The following is an 18,706-nucleotide window of genomic DNA, read 5'->3' as shown; positions in this document are numbered from 1 at the left end:
ATGCATGATGTAGAAAAGGCTTTAACATTACCTTTTTAAATGGCATAATGCACCTTTAAAGAAATAAAACTGTCGTAAGGTGTAGTTATAAGCACATAAAAAGCAGCCCATTTACCATAAATCTAAGTTTGGCATTATTTGTGAAAAAAGAAAAATGTGAAAAACACATTAACTCATTTGCTCCCAAAAACGTATAAACACATTCTATTTTAGTTTTTTAAGTGTCCCAAAGACGTATTTATACGTTTTTAGTTTTTGTTTTTTTTTTTGTCTATGCTAGAGCATACAGAAGGCTTTGATGCAGCCTCTGAACTGCAGAGAACGGGTGACACAATGGTAGTAATTACAGCAGGTGGCAGCAGAGTATAAGAGATCAACCAGGGCCAAGTTGCAACAAGCTGATTTCCCCACAGTTCTAAACAGATAGAAATATACTTTTTTCTTGGTGAAAGAAGAGACTAATCTTTCTTTTGATAGGTTCCATGTTTTTATATCAATAGAACACAATATTCTGAGGGCCTAGCAAAATCAGTCAAAATCCAGTAAAACAGCCGGGGAAAGAAGGGGATTGCTTCAGTGAAGATGGCTGCGAGTGAGTTAAGATATTGCTGTTTGTACCTCTTAACATTCATCTTAAATGAATATTTAATGTGATAAAAGTCATATTTAATAACATCTTTAAACTGTTTTTAGGTGTACGATGTGTCTTATATCATACAACTTTTGTGCCTTTTGTAACAGCCTCTGCTAACGTTCTCCCTGATCCTTTATTTGCACTTTTCCGCCTGTTTTTAAAACGCCATTTAGTGTTCGCTTTGCCTCATGCAAAGCTGTTATGCGATATTTACAGCACTTTAACCGTGACTTTTTTTTGGCGGAGATGATCGGCGTTTCTCGTCTTGTGTGCCTGTGAATCGGCAGCCTGTTTACAACAGCTCTGTTGTCCATTTTATTTGCACTTTCCACCCGCTCATTCTTTTTTTGCATCAAGCTCAACTGTACTATTACAGCAGAGAATATCAGTAGTATTGGACTTTAGCTGTTTGCCTATGATGCTACATGTTATTGTATTTATTGTGTTTTACATTTAGTCTTATGTACAGCACTTTGTTACGGCTGTGGTTGCTTTTAAGTCCATGTCAAAATGTCAGTCCTGCTGATTAGTCCAATCTGCAAGGTGGAACTTCAAACTGGGATGCCGTGAAGGTGGTGAGGCAAACACGAAGTGCAGTCTCCTCCCCAGTTTACTCGTTCATCCTTTCAATGTTTACCGTGTCATCTTATGATGACACACAAACACACCTGAAAGGGTGCAGCGGCAGGAGGTACGGCATCTCCCTCCCTCCCCCATACTACCACACCCTCTGGAGACAGGGAAAATAGGTCAGTCAGTCAGCGATGGGAAGAGGGGGGAGGGCAGGTTGAGAAAATTCCAATGCTGCCGGGAGGGCGCTCATCAAGACCAGTGCCATCAAAACCACAACAACAAAATCATACAAGTAGAAATGTCACATTTTTTCATTAACAGCAGTCAATTTGGGTTTACAATGACGGGCAAATTGCCATGGTAACAAGCCGGCTACTTTGGGTGTTGACGATTTTTGTCAAATGGAACTGTCGCCCTTCATCAGCATCCTTAGCTCCATGAAATGTTTGATGTCAAATTGCGGTTGACATTTCACAAGCAACCAGATGCTCTCCTGTGCTCATGCAAGGCCGGCCATCGCGATTTAGCAAGCTCCAGCAGCAACACATCCACAAGTACAACAAATACATTAGTAATGTGTATGACCTACTTCTCGTGGCCCACATCTTCCCTCCGCTCGCCACCAGAACCCCCCCGCAGAGTTCGCTGCCTTTGAATGCTTGACACAGCTTGTTATTGTGAATCTTTTTTCAGCTACTTAAAACAAAAAAAAAAACGTGAAGCGCATACAATTTTCATCATCAGTCAACCTCTACATTCTATGAGAGGAATTCACATTCCCGCTGGTTGTGCTTGCTTCTCATCCAGATACAAAACTCTTGAGAATGTTTGACCTTATCAATTTAAGCTGGCAAATTCTAAAATCGACAAAACAAGGTTATGATTGTTGTTTATTGAGCCTGACTTGGGGGGTGGGGGGGGGGGGGGGGGGTTAAAAAGCAACATCTCCACATGCTCAGAAATCCCAGCATTCCCAATTAGCAAGTGCAACTAACTGCTGCCACCTGCTGAGCATCCTTCAGTAGTGCACTTAGTCTACTCTGGACATAGTATGGACACCATGTAATACTCCATCCTTTAATTCTCGGAGCTTCTTATTCTCACAAGGCTCTTGGGGGAGCGGGGGGGCTGTATTCCAGCAGTTTTTAGGCAAGAGCCAGGATACACCCTGAACTGGTCGCTAGCCAATGGCAGGGCACAAACAGACAAACAACCAACCACACTCACGCCTACGAATGATACTCACGTTAATGAAATTAGGGTTAGGTCGTGTCATCCAAAAGTGCTCAAATTTATTCCACAAGAACTACAGCACATCAACAGATGCTCTGAAAGCCACTACAGCCTCAAGTTGCCGTCGCTAGATATAAAGGATGCTTACTAAAAATAAATGGAGCTGAACTCCAGCTTGAAGCAAATACACGTGGACGAGGGCACAGGGACCACAATGAGAAAAAAAAATGGCAGTGAGAGTTGGGAACCACAGAATGCACCGTGGCATGTTTGGAGTGGGAACATTAAAATAACTTTAACATGGACACACATCAAGTGAAATTATTACAAGCTTCAATAAATGTAGTTTACCCAGGAAATGGTTCAGTCTAAAATAGAAGAAGAATGAGAATGTAAAATATTAGTAGAGTGACTGAAGAGAACAAATTTGCAAGTTCCCAAGTTCGGGACGCTTCCTTTCTTGTATGTTTGGCTCGTTGAAAAGCATTTGGTGTTCATGTTATATTCCATCCGCATGTACTTTCTGTCTTCTTGCAATTCTTGTCTTTTCTGTTGCCCCTTAATTCTTTGTTGCTGGAGGCGTGGCTCCAGGGATCACATTCCAGATCACTCCCTATCCACAATATAGAGCGCTATATAGTGAGTTGGCTATTTTGTAGTGTGGTTGGAATGTGATGTGAGGAGAGGTTATCCCCTACATAGAGCCTGCAGACTTACAAAGTGAATTTTTTTGGGGTGGGGTTAGATTCTTTTACAGAAGGAGAACAAAAGCTGAGCTGGTATGTTGTAATTGCGCGAAGGCAATGATGTAACTAGAGACCCAGTGTGTAGTTCTTAGCGCCATCTAGTGGTCAAAGAATAGCGTGAAAAGCACGCAGGAGCGCGCACACTACGGCGACTCAGAGACCATCTTTCGCAAGCCTTCCACACCGATTCTTATTTTGCGTGAGCAAACGAGCATCTCGGCGAGCAAGGCTGCTAAAGTGACGTGTGTCGTAGTATCGGAGTACAAGACGCATGATATCAGCATCCCAAATTTATACAGGTTAAAGAAACCTATTTAAAAAAAACTTGCAGAGCAAAGCTACAACTCAAATAATAACAAACAATAACTAGTAGTACTAAAGTGGCGCCAAGAATTAGGACCACAGCGTATCGTGTGTCTCCCAAATCACCTTGACGGCAGGTTTCGCAGGGTGCCCCCGCTTGCCACCCTCACAGGAAGATGCAAGAGCATTGTTACGCTGAGAGCAGGAAGTCTATTTTTATACCTGCATGTGATCCGTGTGGGACTTGCCTGGGCTATTGTTTGGGTCAGTGTCCGGCGCTTCCCTTCGTAGCGGACTGTTTGGAGAACAGGGAAGTGAGCGGCCTTGTGAAGCTGCAGCTGCCGACGTGACGCTGACGCGTACAACCGGCAGAGTTTTCATCATCGGGAAAGCAAACGTCAGATCATCTGGTGCCCTGCTGGGAGTGCCAACCCACTCCTGGGTACCGATTCCAGATGGGCCGTTCAAGTCTACCCAAGTATTTGCCGCGGTCCGAGGTAGCATCGGAGGTGTCAGGCTGTCAGTCTAGAAATGGATTCACAGCCCGCCGCCTTTTGTGTTAAAAGCAATCAATGCGCATTCATTAAACTGAATGTGCCAAAAAGTCGCAACAGCCGTGTCAAAGTGTACTTCAGACACGGCAATGCGGCAAAACTGCTTTGGGCAGTTTTGTGTCTGTAAAAAAACATGGAAGTAGGAAGAGATACTGATCAAGCTCAGCCATTTGTTTGTTTGTGTTTTGACTTGTCGGGTGACGCTCACACCGTCCGCTCACAATGTGCTGATTGAGGCAATTAGGTGGTTCTGTGGTTACAGCGTCAGCTCATAATCCTTCTGGAGGACGCCGCGGATTCCATTTGACCTCCCACTCACATCTATTTATTGAGAGTACCCTGAAAACATGACAAATGTTCCATCACTGCTCAGGTGGACACCTGAGCGACATCAGCACTGTGTCACAGAGCCGGTGTCACCTTCCTGTTTGACCAGCAGGTGAGGAGAGTAAGGACAGATACGATTAGGAGAATAAAGCATAGCGAGCTCCCATTGTTTCTTCAGGTTCCCGCTCGAGGAACCAATCAGCATTAGCTTTGACCTTAAAGTGGAAGTCAACGCAAAGTTCTTCTTGACAATAATATGTTCTCAGCAGTCCCACTAATCTAAAAATGGTATTATGATCTCCTCCGTAAGCCGGCACTTTATCGTGGCGGAGGAGTTTGTGTGTCCCAATTATCCGAGGAGCTATGTTGTCTGGGGCTCTATGCCCCTGGCAGGGTCAACCATGGCAAACGGGTCTTAGGTGAGGGCCCAGACAAAGCACGGCTCAAAGACCCCTCATAATGTGGACAGACGTTTCCCTTGCCCGGACGTGGGTCATCGGGCCCCCCTCTGGAGGCAGGCCCGGAGGTGAGGCTCGTTGGCGAGCGCCTGGTGGCCGGGCCCTACGGGTGCAGAGGGAAGGGTGCACAGCACGAAGAGGCAACGTGGGTCCCATTTCCCATGGGCTCACCGCCGGTAAGCGGGGCCAAAGGAGTCGGGTGCTTAGTGGGCTGGGCGGCAGCCAAGGACGGGGACCTTGGCGGTCTGATCCCCGGCTACAGAAGCTAGCTCTTGGGACATGGAATGTCACCTCTCTGGCGGGGAAGGAGCCCGAGATGGTGTGTGAGGTAGAGAAATTCCGACTAGATGTAGTCGTACTCTCCTCCACACATGGCTTGGGCTCTGGTACCAATCTTCTCGAGAGGGGTTAGACTCTCTTCCAGTCTGGAGTTGCCCACGGTCAGAGGCACAGAGTAGGTGTGCGCATACTGATTGCCCCCCCCCCCCGGCTTACCGCCTGTACGTTGCGGTTCACCCCAGTAGACGAGAGGGTAGCCTCCCTCCGCCTTCGGGTGGGGGGACGGGTCCTGACTGTTGTTTGTGCTTATGCACCAAACACCCCCAAATTAGAACCCGAGTGAATGTGGCGGCCGTGGCTCAGGGTGTAGAGACGGTCGTTGAGTAACCATAAGGTTGGCTGTTCGATCCCCACTCTTGTGTCATGGCGTGTGTCACACACATTGCCTCCAGTGCTACTCACACTGGTGCATGGAAGGTGCAAATGTTTGGTGGTGGTGGTGGTCGGAGGGGCCGTAGACGCAGACTGGCAGCCACGCTGCCGTCAGCCTGCCCCAGGCCAACTGTGGCTACTCAATTAGCTTACCGCCGCCACAGTCTGAATGTGTGAGAGCATGAATAATGTATCCATTGTGAAGCGTCTTTGAGTTTCAAGAAAGAAAAGCGCTATATAAATCTGATGCATTATTTTTGAGAAAAACCTACAAAGTGTTGAAAAGTTGTTTTACCAAACAAGCTTAACTCTTTGACTGCCAAAAACGTTAAATAACGTTTAGTAAAATCCTATGGAGGAGTGCCAAAGACGTTAAAAGACGTTTTTTTCAAAACAGAGGTGAAACTAACCATTTTCTATTGTTGATTACTGAAAAACGGAATAAGGTAGAAACAAACTTTTTTTTCTGATGAAAGATGAGAGTCCAATCTTTCATTCGGTAGTATGTGTGTTTCCATAGTCCAAACACATAATTTTCTGTGGACCTTGAAAGATCCGTCAAAAATGCTTAAATCGGCTGGCACCCACGGCATCCCTTTTCTGAAAACGTCTGGCAGTCAAAGAGTTAATGGCATTAAAAATAATAATAATAATAATAATTTTGACACAAATATTTTCTCTTTAACTGCAAATGAATATCATCTTGAAATATCAGTTAAGGGCCTCCTTGACTACTAATAATCACTATCCGTATGAGCAGTGAAAAAAAACATATGTGTCTATCACTACTAAAAACAATCTTAACTCATGAAACCCATCAATGTTGATGCTGCCGCATATCAAAAGTGGACATCATCGTTCATTGTCACGCAAAACAAGAGGCGAGAAAAAAAAAGAAAATGTCAGTCAAGATTTAGCCCAATCTGGTCTGTGTTTACGTTCAGAAAAAAAAGGGGGGGGGCTTTCTGATCCCACAGGCTTTAAGAGACAAAGACTGAAGACTCAGCGGGGTGTCTGGAATGACACAGATTGAACATGGTCGGACATCATCAGCACCCACAATCTTTGATGGAGTTAGTACATTGCTAAGACAACACACTGGCACGAACGGCGCTGACAGTAAACACATCAACATGCAATAATCTCCCTCACACTTTGCAGATACTTGCGTCCCGTGCAAAGATCTGCTGGCCGACGGGCGTCTGGCAGGCGGATTAATGAAAAGGAAAAGTGGAGTTTGTCGCTAATCCCAGCTCTCTTTGACTCACCATCAATTGGTAACAGGAGTGAGTGACCTCTGACCTAGGTTTGACCTTTGAGTGCCGAGGAGATGCCTTTACACCGCTGCCAGCAAACTGTACCGCGATGCTGTGTTATCTTGTTACCTGAAAAGGTTTCATGGACATTAGCCGGATTACATCGCTCATGCTAATCCAGGCATTTCTTCATTTTCCTTGCAAATGTTTCATTCCTTTTTGTTTTGTGGGATTTTTACGGTTGGCATTGATCTCTCGTCGCTCAACCTCTCAATAGAACTTTTGCACCGTCGCCACTTGTTCACGTGACTGCCCTACGATGGACGGCGGATGGAAACGACTGTTGAACGGAAGTGGACGTGATGCCAAGCGACATAGTGACTTAGAGACTGTTATTTTACTAATTAAAAGTTATTATTGCCCATCGGGCCATGGAATCTACTTCAACTGAAGTTCGCCTGTCAGTTGAAAAGTTGCACATTTAGTCGGGGCTCATAGAGCGCGATATTTACTTAAACTGGAGATTGCTAGTTTGAAAACAGCCCCTAACCTCCTGTCACTTGCTGTTTTTACACGGTTAACTCTTTCACTGCCAGACGTTTTCAGAAACGGGTTGTCCCCACTGCCAGCCGATTTAAGCATTTTGAGTGATCTTTCAAGGTCCACAGAAAATGTTGTGTTTGGACTATGGAAACACACATACTACCAAATGAAAGATTGGACTCTCGGCTTTCATCAGAAAAAAAAGTTTGTTTCTACCTTATTCCGTTCTTCAGTAATCAACAATAGAAAATGGTTACTTTCACCGAAATTCTCTCTTTAGAAACAAAAAACGGAGAAAAAGAGCTTTTTGTGAAACGATGTTATTTCATGCACTCTAGTGAATTGTACACTTCTTTTTGTCCATGAATGATGCCACAAACACCTAAATAGTGCTTTACTTCTGTAATACACCACCACCAACAATGAAAAAGTGTTTTTTGATTGCAAAATACGTTTATTTCCATTCAACAGTGTAACAATTTGATTTGACAATTTCGCAAACTATTTACAAATGTGTGCAACTGTGGTACTACTTACAATTATGTGGATGTTTCAAATACAGTTTTTCCTTTTGTAACGCTCTCCTGCGTGCAAGGAGACGCCAGGACTCGCACAACAGTTTACTTTCACTTTCACATTGGTCCGTTTTGCGTGCAAACGTTACACTTTCTTGACGGCCTTTTTTTCCGCGGAATAAAAAGCAAGTAGCAGACTGTACACACTTCCTCCGATGAATATGCATTGGACTCGGGGCACTCTCCGTCGTCCGATCGAACGTCCGCCTGCGCGTGCTCGGTTGCGCTCCGCGTTACGACACCGTCATAGCCGCCGCGTCAGCGGTTCCAATTTCGCCGTCAAGCTCGGATTCACCTTCATCATCATCGATGATGATCATCGTCGTCATCAATGTACTATTTTAGCGTTGGTCGATGCCTTTCGTCTTGTAAGTGTAGAGCTGCTTGCAAACGCTCGCCATTGCCCGTTCCCTCCTCCATCTAGCTCCATCTAACGTCTTCTACTGCCGCGTCAATGCTTTCCAACCACGGAGTCACCATCATCTTCATCATCGATGATGATCATGTCATCAACAATGTGCTTTTTCAGCGATGCTTTTGGTCTTTGAAAAAAACGGCTCTGGCGTTAGCTCCTCGCGACCGGCCGCCATTTTTCCTTTGTTTTCCATTCTGATCTCCTGCTCAACGCTCTAGCTCCGCCTCTACTGACGCCCACCCGATCTTGTCAAAAGAGAGTCATCGCTGCCCTCTAGGGGCCAAAAATAGTCATTAGGCTCAAAAAACCTGCTTAAAACTTTCAGGAGAGCTCCGCAAGCCTTCCCAGCACCCGTTTCAAAAAAATCATTGGATGACGTCTTTTGACGTCATTGGCAGTGAAGCGTAGGTTTTTACTTGACGTCTTTAAACGTCAGTGGCAGTGAAAGAGTTAATCAAATGGCCGATTTTGCCAAAATTCACAGCCCACGACCTTTATCATTATGTCGTCAATGCTGTCTCTCCTCCTTAAACCAGGGCTGATTTAAAAAGCTTGTCAATGGCCGTCTCTGGGACGAGATGCTACGCTCACATCCGGAGGACAATATACCTCGTAATGCAAAGGTAACACTTGTTTATCATGCTAACTGACTTATTTTGACACGTTCCGTGATGATGTTTGTTACTAGGTTGACGAGCATGGAACAAATGACTATCGTAGTGGCAAACTTTGCAGTATTTTCACAAATATGACTCCGAAAGATTGAGCTCCAGAGTGAAAAACTCCAACCACGAAGACCAAATCCACTATTATTAAACAGTCAAATGCACGTAATAGTTTTGAAGAAGGTACACTTTAAAACGTAGCTGAGTGTATGTGCAATTGGAGTGGATGCAAACTATCTATCTGGCTTGTTAATATGATTTGAACCGTGTAATTTGACACCTCTGTTACAATCTTTGTCAGCGTGTATGTTTGCTAGTAAAAAAAAAATGAACTAACCAATCGTGAAAGACGATCGCTGCAAAATAAATCCGCAAATACTCTTGAGGGCCGCCTCTCGAGTCCGGCTGCTACCATCGACATCTTTTATCTTCATCAGTAAATCGATGTTTGGTTTACACCCAGTTTATTAGTACAACTGACCGCACAACAAGATATAACTATTTTAGAAAATAATCGATTAGCTACAGGGCTAACCACTGTATGAGATTCAATGGATCTGTACGAGGCAAGTGATTCTTTTACCGTCCACCGTCCGGGAGGGGGCGTTCCTATGAGGGCTGTGACGTCACGTGCAAAAGGTCTATACGGCTTCCCCTCTACCTTCTGTCCCTCTACTGTGTCTTTCCTTCTCAACCCAAGCGATAGCCCCATAAAGTGGAAAGGAAATAACACAGACTTCAAATGCAATCAACACGCTCCCGCCGCCATCGCAACATAACAACATGACCGCTGCGACTTGATGAGCATTAGACTCTTCACGTCATGACTCACTTGGCTTTATGCACAGAAAAGTGTGCCTGCAGGGCGCCGGATGATGATGCGCCGAAAACACACAAGCACTTAACGGAGAGGAATTGAATGTCTGCGCTTGGCCCTAATCTGCATGGGGGTGGGGCTTAGGCAGGCATGATGGACAAAAAGGTGCAGAGATTTCAGCCACTGCATTATGTAAGTGATGGCTTCGGTCGAACACTTACAAATAAACAGACCGCCATCTTTGCAAAGACAGATTTCTCGAACTGACAATGCTGAAATCAAATGACACATTTCCGAGCACACTTCATGAGTCACTGCGAGCTCCAATATTCACTCAAAGAACATGGATGAAAACAAACGAAAGCAGCGCTTAACGCCATCTGATGGTCCTCATGCAGAAACCAGGAAGGCCAATCAGGACAAGGACGTGACTCACTGGAAATCTGCATGTTGCTACAAACGACTGCAGCAGGATTTGCTGACAATGCTACTGAACTATCAAAGACATGATGGATTGATATGTCCCAACTCAGATTGTAGGTAAAGAATCAATTGTGGCATCTAAATCTCAACAACAGAACAAAGAAGCACACGAATCGCTCTCATATGACAAGAAAAGCGCTTGTGTCATATAGTATTTCATTCATTGTAAATATTCTCAAGTAGTAGTAAAGTATGTTAAAAACTAGGGGTGTCAAAATCAGTGCATTGATTTTGAGTTAATTTAAAGTTTCTTTAATGCCACTATTTTATTTTTAACACACGATTAATGAGGGGAATTCCAGTTGCAATGCAGCAGACATGTTCACGTCAAAATTTAGCGGTAATAAATTTAACAATAATGCATATATTTGTGGAGACTGGGGTCAAGTTGTATTTTACAATTTTAAAAATGTGCACAATTTCACCAGTTACTTTATGTTAAAGATCAGATAGCTCTTAATATGAAAAGAAAAATGCACTGCGCTGTCACCAATGTCTTACAAACGCAATTATGCCATCTAGTGGCAGAAAAATGGCCTCCACACAAACCAATATCACACTCGTTTTTACAGTACAGTACATCTTTTAAATTTTAACTCAATTTCATGAATTATTATGAAATTATCAATAACTAAAAGATGCAGCCATACTTCTATTAGTTTAAAAAAAATTTCATAAAAAAAAAAAAAAGAGTTAACTATTGAAGTCATGCGATTAATTACGATTAAAAATTGTAATCGCCTGACACCCCTAGTTAAAATGCAAGACGGAGAGGGGATTTTATATGTAAAACTTGGACCATGCATGAGACTGATACATGCCAACAATGAACATGATCAATGTTGGAACTGTATGAAATCCCCAAAACAGATTGGAACAGCGATCCACACCTGTTGTTTACATTTTGTTTGACCTCTTGTGTTGTGTAAGTGCGCATCAGCTATATTTGCGCAGTTCACCAATGTGAGGGTAGCCCTTTCGTGGTTGAATTTTTCTCTCTTAATCCCCTTTCTTGCATCTTAACGTAATTTCCTTCACTATGCAACTAAACAGCTACTGCAAAGCCTTCATCACCTACACAACTCCTAACTCGACCAAAATCATCCCACAATGCAACACGGTTTCTTCTTCAAAGCGTACCTAAAGCAGCTCATTGAAGTCACTGAAGCAGGCCCTGTCCTACCTTCAATGGCGATGACATGCTCCCGGATCTGGTTCTGAAGCAAGGGCTCGTCCACTCGCTCCAGCAGCTCGTAGATGGAGTAGATGTTGGGATGGACGGACTCGAACCTCTGGATCTCCGCCCGGATGGCGGCTGAATTGGCGAGATGCTGCTGGTAATTCATTGCCGCAGGGACTTCTTCCAGGATGGGGGTGGGACGTTTGCTGAAAAACTGCACACAAGAGCTGCTCACTACCACACAGATACAAATTGCATACACATGCTTTCTACCACGTTCGGACTCACAGCCACCGAGCAGTGCCGGAGCTACTGGCCGCTGCGGGCACTCGGTCCCCGGAGTGTCCCGGCTCCTGACTCGGGGGCGCTGACAGATGTGCAGCAGCCTGAGCAGGACTTCTCCATGTCTTGGCTGCCAGGGGGTGAAATGTAGAGGACAGTTGCGCCGATGAATGAGGTCCACAACACGATTCCACAGCCACGTCCAGTCATGAGGAATACAGTACAACGGAATACAGTTGAGTACAACGGCCTTGCGGTTAGCAGGCTACGGTAGCTGCTAGCTGGACCCCGGCTAACGCTAACTAGCTAGCCGTAGCTTCTCAGTGTGTGGCTATTTTCCAATAAAATCGCTTTCGAGAGCCGCAAATACGAGTCTCGCTATTATTTTACCGACACAAAACATCTGGTTAGAGAACAGCTGCTTGACGGGTCCTACCCGGAGCGGTTCGTTCGTGTCTGCTCCCTCCCGACCCTTGTCTTGTTTGTCTCCGCCGCCCGACAATCAGCCTCGGGAACTCGTTGCAAAAACAAACAAACACCCCTGTTCCCTTAAAAGTGATCAAATCGCCACGTTTGTTGTGTTCCGTTCGGCCACTGCCTCGTCCCGTGCACCAACGTCCATCCCTGGTAGACCGTATCCACAGCACAAACGATGGTGGAACGAGCGTTATTCCCCGCAATGTGCTTCCTGTTAGGGTTGCGCATTTCAAAATAAAACTCCAAGCCTATGGCGATTTTCATATCAAACTCGTCATCACATAAAACTGTAATTGCCGTTGTTATAGACTAATAGTGCGTAAATAACCATTCCAATATTAGTCCTTTAGACATGCTTCGGGCTATAAAACAGGTTTCATCCACGGACCATCGCGTCTTCTTTCCTTACTGGAAACAAGCAAGTTAGCAAAAACATCTACTTATCCTTTTCCGCTGGGATTCGTGTTTAACGTCACATAAAGGTGTTGTCATATCACCAGGGGGGACAAAAATGCACTTAAGTAGAAGTGCAGATATTTGTGTTAAAAAAACCCAACTCTGGTAAAACTAGAAGTCTGTATCAAACTTATTTACCTAAGTCAAAGTAAAACGCGCCAGACTGAAATAAACAAAAGTAAAACTTTATTGTTTTTAATTGCTGAATATAAAAATATTTCCTCTTTAATTACTTAGCATCGTGCTCATACAAGTCAAGAGATATAATATCTAACATAATATTGGTAGAACAATACGTAATTTACTCTTATTTACATTTTTTTATGTCGTGGATTGGAAAAAAATAATGAGCTATGTTTTTTGGGTGTTTAAAATAAACAACATGCATTTAAAACTTGCTGTAGGCTAATTGGTACTTGCATGGGACTGCTGCATGTGTGTGAAGCGGCCAGTCAGCAGTCCAAAATGATGAAGGGAGAGAACCCGTTCTACTTTTAGCTTATTTATTATTTGTTTGGATGACAACATGTATCAAGAGCTTGTGAAACCCTGTGAATATTTATCAGTAAACTAAACTTACCCATTTGTGACGCCTTACAGTTTCCTCTGCATTCCTCCACTGGGGAAAACCACACAGCCTTCACTTATTGTCCTTCCACATCTGTGGTAGCAATTTCAAACGCCGTAGAATGATGCGAAAAGTTCCTAGTTTCAGGCTAACGTTACTGCAGTGTGAAAGAGCCTAACAGAGTGGACTCTAGACATACAGTATGTCCATTACCCCTTTTCACACTGCCTTCACATAAAATTAACACATCAGAGACATAACGGTATAGCCGCCCGTCCCTTGCAGGCAGAACTTTCTGAAGCGGAACCTGGTGTCCATAATGGGTGCTCACACATCTGTTGCAGTTTGGCATCAGCTTTGCTTTCGACACAAAGGGGTGTAAGGGTAAAAGGTGTTAAACTCCACACACTGTCCACAGTCAGTCTCTGTTACGCCTCTTTGAAGTTGGCAAGTCGACTTAATGCCATCCTCCATTTTCTAATAAATGCTGGAAGTCAGGAAAAGTAGAGTATTATAACATCTTATCCATCAGCACAAACTGTATTTGGCCAGCTATGTGAGGGGGCATTGAGTGGCAATTGATTCCATGCCAGTTGCATGGAAGTCAGCTATGTGAGCCACAAGAAGCAGACGAAAATCCCCTAATGTCTGTTGTGTGCATGCTACTATTTGTTCTCCATCCAGCAGTAAAATGGGCACAATGCTGCGTTTCTTCCTCCCACCCGGTGTCGCCCTGATACAAAATTTGTGTTCTCTCGGAATGAAGTGGTTCTTTGTAAGTTTATCTATGTTTTGTGCCGTCATCCATAAACTCTCCTTGCCCAGTTAAGGCCCGCCACACACCAAAGGTGATGGAACTGGGCAGTTGGGGGGGGGCAAAATACAGTCCAGGATTCACACAGGCAGGTGGATTGACCCTCGCCCACATAACCAGCACTCTGCAATGGAAAAACTGCGACCCCTGGTGTTGTTATGATGAAACAACATTTTGAGGTGCCACATGCTTAGGTCCTTGCAGATGAGCTATTTCAAAATTCAAGTTGACTCTGTGTTGTGGACTTCTATTAATGTGTTTGTAAGACAAAATGGTGCAAAGTAAGTATCATATTATGCGATGGATCGACAGATACATATTTCCACTAAACGTTTTATCCCACTGATATATACACTGTATATATTACCAGATACAAATGGATGGGCCAAGACTTTTAAAGTCGCGAGGCCGCCATATTGCTCCTCCCAAGAAACGTTTCTTTGGAGAACCTTTGAGACAGTACTTAGTACAAACAGCATGATTAATGATGCTTTAAATTTGTTAAACCTAAACAAGAGGACATCAGACATTTTACAATTTGCCTTAAACACATGTATAAATGATATGCTTATTGATGTTTACAGGAGGAAACTTGTATATTGTTTATTAAATAATTATACCTGTAATTCAACAAAAGATGCCTCTGCCAAATTGAATATTGGGGTCTTAGGAACAGAGCGAAAAGACAAAGGGGGTGTTCTGCACGTATACGTATAGTTTACTTTATACGGTAGTCTGCTCGCGAGATAGGAAGAGTAAGATGGCCGCCCTGTAGCTTCAACGGCTTGCACCGGCATGTATGGGCTATCCGCTCTCCAGTAATACTGTATATACAGATCAGTGCCAAATACAGGGATCAGGTGATTGGTTACTTGAGCACACTTCTATATGAAGGGACTGACAATTGGACATTCGTGGCTGAAGCTAGAGGGAAGACATTTTACGTTGCGACTTTGCAACTGATAATACTGTTACTAGTGCGTGTTAGTTTTTAATTTAATTTAACACATGCTGATGACCCGGGAAGATTTACAGCACCACCTCGTGGACAAAGACTGCATCGGGGCTGAATGATGACATCAACCGTTTCCAAAATACAAAAAAAACCAAGTGAGGTCCTTTATTAATCAAATCACGTTTTTCCATGTTATCTCTGTAGTGATCCAGATGTGATATTTGTAACATTTTAAAAGGTGAACGCTGAAGTGTGGGGAAAAATGTGAACATTTGTTCATAACCAAAAGGGATGTAAAACTGTGTTGCGAACAGAAGCAAGCAAAGGTCCCCACACAGGTAATTTGGCACTTTGGACTGTTTGAGAAAACCACAACTGTGAGCTGTGTCCTGATGAGGAACAGGCCACTTCAGCGACTTCCTGTGACATGATTTCAGGCTGAAGTGGTGCTCCTGATTAAGAGGAATTGGCGAGGTGATTGTCGGCCGTCTGCAGCATTTGTCTTAGCGTGTTCTTTAGCGTGTTAAAGTATGCAGCAGCGCTTTTTCTTCTTCTTTCCGCTTGGCCCATTTTTATCCATGCTCTCAGCCATTTTCTTCACGCGCACTTCACGCATTAGGTCGAAGAACACCTGTGAGAAACCCAGGATTAGCAGAGGGCATGTTCAACACGAGCTCCAGATAAACATCAGCACAGAGTTGCAAAGGGGAGTAAATTTCCATGGCAAGTTAAGATGGGCAATTTTGGAAATATAATAATCCCCACTCCATTTAGGGCTGTGCAATTAATTGAAATTCAATTACAATTTCAATTGTTACTATTATCTTTAAAAGATTATTAATGCTAATTTTGAGTTGTTTAAATTTATATATTTGCAACTTTTTTTATTTTAAAATGCATATATGTATTTTTTTACATTTGTAAACATTTTCTTGTTTTGTAAAAAAAAAACAAATGATTGTTCTCGTCGTGATTAAAATTATTACCAAATTAATCCTGTTTAATATTTTCTTCATAATCGAGCAGCCCTAACTCCATTAATTAATGAATAACTATTTTTGCTCTAACGGTCATTTATATTGTGTAATTCCACCTTTGACCACTAGATGGCGGCAAACTCGGAAGAATGACAAAACAGGAAGTATTGTACATCTTTGGGCATGATTTTTGATGTATATTGTGAGATGCAAAGTTTGTTAATTAGGAAAAAGCGAGATTTGTTTACTGTAAACAGACAAGATTGGCACACTGTTACACTGCAATATTTTTGTCTTATCCATTGTTTTTTTGTCTTCTTATTTTAAGTGTGTTTTAAGACCTTTATTTTAAAAAAATGCTATTAAAAAAAAACATGCCTAAAAAGTATTTATATAGCAGTTTATTCCTGTTTAATATCATCAATCTCTATGGAAAGTTACCAACATTTATAATTGTTGATTCACAGCAAAAAAGCATAAAAACAAAAACATTCACAACACAAATAGTTTTTTTTCCCCAGTGTGTATGTGCGTACCTTATCCACGTTAGCTCTGGTCTTAGCCGAAGTCTCCACATACTGAACGCGCCACTCATTGACTTTTTCCACCACCTCCTCAACACTAACTTTTCGACGGTCCTCCAGGTCCGACTTATTCCCCACCAGTAACATGGGAATGGTCTCCTCTTCCTTCACACGCAAAATCTGCTCCCTACGGAAAACAGATAATAAACTTGCTTCAAACTAACAATACGATCACAGGTGGCTAAAGTATTTCTGTGCAATGAGACTTCAGTAAAACTTCAGACTCTGAAATGGTCTTAAGTACAAAAGTAAAAATGAATTTCTACTTGCACAGCCCTAGCATGTCGGTTGTTAGCAATATGCGAACTGGCTAACAAAAAATGGTAAATTAACTAATAATAGTGAGTGAAAAAACATACCTTACCTGTACGCTCTAATAGCAAAATTGCCTACGTTATTTTTTAACATACTGTTGCGATATATTAGAAAAAAATGTGCTTGCTAAAAACAGTTCGTTGGTTGTTTTTTAATTTATATCGGCATATATTCTCAGACATCGTAGTCAATCTTTTGTTGTGCACAGTAACAAAAAAAAATAGTTGAAAAGGCGATGGCACCTTAACTCTGTCGTGGCCACGAAGGACTCGTATTCTGTGATCGAAAAGACGAGCAGGAAGCCCTCTCCGCTGCGGAAGTAGTTGTCTCTGATTGCGGCGTAGTCCTCCTGCCCCGCCGTGTCCAGAATGTCGATCTGAACGTCCTCGCCGTCCAGGACCACCTTCTTCCTGTAGCTGTCGGCCTTGGTGGGCTCATAATCTTCCACAAACTGCAAGCACACAAAACATTGAGAGACGTGGAAAACACGAGCGAGGCTAGCGGGAATCGTAAGAATTGCAATCTCACCTCGTCGTACATGAACTGCAGCGTGAGGGCGGATTTCCCAACGCCGCCGCTGCCCACCATGATCACCTTGTGCAGCGCCAGAGACGTCTGGTTCTTGTTTTTGCTCGAGGCCATGACGCCTCACAGCAACAACTGCACAGACTAGCATCGGGAATTATTAACATTTATTCACCACAACTTTTACGTATAATATTTTTTATATTATTACAGATTAATTTATTACTTGTGTTTGTAAAAAAAAAAATAAAAAAAAAATGGGAAGAGACCATGAAAAAAATAATTGCATATTGAATCGCCATAATGAGGGCTGGGGGGGCGCAATTATTCAAATTATTTTTTTAATGGTTCAGCCCTACACTGGTAAGTAATGAATAATGTAATTATGCGACGGTAATATTTGTGCACTTTGCACATCTAATATTATTGACAGTGATATGTAATCATACAGAGATGAATTATAATACTGTACACCCAACTACAGTTTATGAAATTGGATCCAATCAATCAAGTTGAATATGCGTCTTTAGTGTCTGCCGTCACATCGGAGTCATAATGGACAATGGAGAGGGGGCAACATAAATGAATGCATAATAAAACAAATCAAACAGAAATAATAATTCAAAGATTGTGAGTAAACTGACAACCAATCAACGAGTTTCGACAAGCCACCAAATAGCTCTCCTAAGCTTCCGCCCTCAAACCAAATTCCGATTTTGATTGGATTAAAGCTTTTGTGGGAACGCCCCCGAGACACACGATTGGCTGAAACTAGTGACGCTCACGTGATACTTTGGTTCCGATAGCGCTGTCTCTCCCTCAGGGAAACAATCGAGTTAAACGACGTTACGGCTCGTCAACAAATAGAAGAAACATGAAGCGAACTGAAACTGTAAAGAAAACATCCGCAAACTCACCTACTAGTACTTGTTTCACTTGTTTGCGAAGTTTTCCGCCATACAGCGTAGCGATAGAAAATCAAGTTGGACTAGCAGCAGACTTTTTGTGCCGCACCTTGTGTTGTGGCCGAAGCAGACAAAGAAGGAAGAGCGACAGGAGGACAAACTCTGACAGTTCTAAATGTCACCATGAGGGTGGAGACTGTTGACTGTTATGGATAAAACATGCCGCAAATTTCACGCCACTGAAGTTATTTCACTGCAATTCCACACACGAAATTGTAATGTTTAAAAGAAATGCGGTTTCACACGAGCATCCTATTCACTTCACAAATCTGGGAAAGGGGCGCAGAGTGACAGATCGCCCTGTTCTCTGCTTTG

General features: G+C 43.1%; 2 protein-coding genes across 3 annotated transcripts in view; both read right to left on the bottom strand.

Annotated features, from left to right (window-relative positions):
- The window catches only part of agap1 (ArfGAP with GTPase domain, ankyrin repeat and PH domain 1), a 93,628-nt gene extending 81,207 nt beyond the window's left edge, over positions 1 to 12,421 (bottom strand). For both annotated transcript variants that reach the window (XM_077568705.1, XM_077568714.1), the window contains exons 1-3: positions 12,192 to 12,421; positions 11,762 to 11,885; positions 11,477 to 11,687 (exon numbers count right to left, since the gene is read on the bottom strand). In XM_077568705.1, coding sequence (XP_077424831.1) covers positions 11,477 to 11,639 — 163 coding nt within the window. In that variant the 5' untranslated portion in view covers positions 11,640 to 11,687; positions 11,762 to 11,885; positions 12,192 to 12,421. The remainder of the gene's footprint in view (positions 1 to 11,476; positions 11,688 to 11,761; positions 11,886 to 12,191) is intronic.
- Positions 12,422 to 15,165: 2,744 nt separating this feature from the next.
- LOC144033935 (ras-related protein O-RAL-like) lies at positions 15,166 to 18,706 on the bottom strand. Its single transcript, XM_077542358.1, has 5 exons — positions 18,344 to 18,706; positions 17,430 to 17,570; positions 17,144 to 17,352; positions 16,539 to 16,713; positions 15,166 to 15,656 (listed from the first exon to the last, which is right to left on the bottom strand). The coding sequence occupies exons 2-5, from the start codon at positions 17,541 to 17,543 to the stop codon at positions 15,549 to 15,551; spliced, it is 606 nt and encodes a 201-aa protein (XP_077398484.1). The 5' UTR covers positions 17,544 to 17,570; positions 18,344 to 18,706; the 3' UTR covers positions 15,166 to 15,548.

Source organism: Vanacampus margaritifer, chromosome 1 (assembly GCF_051991255.1).
Source record: "Vanacampus margaritifer isolate UIUO_Vmar chromosome 1, RoL_Vmar_1.0, whole genome shotgun sequence".
Taxonomy (NCBI): domain Eukaryota; kingdom Metazoa; phylum Chordata; class Actinopteri; order Syngnathiformes; family Syngnathidae; genus Vanacampus; species Vanacampus margaritifer.
This window is presented reverse-complemented; position numbering and strand designations above follow the sequence as displayed.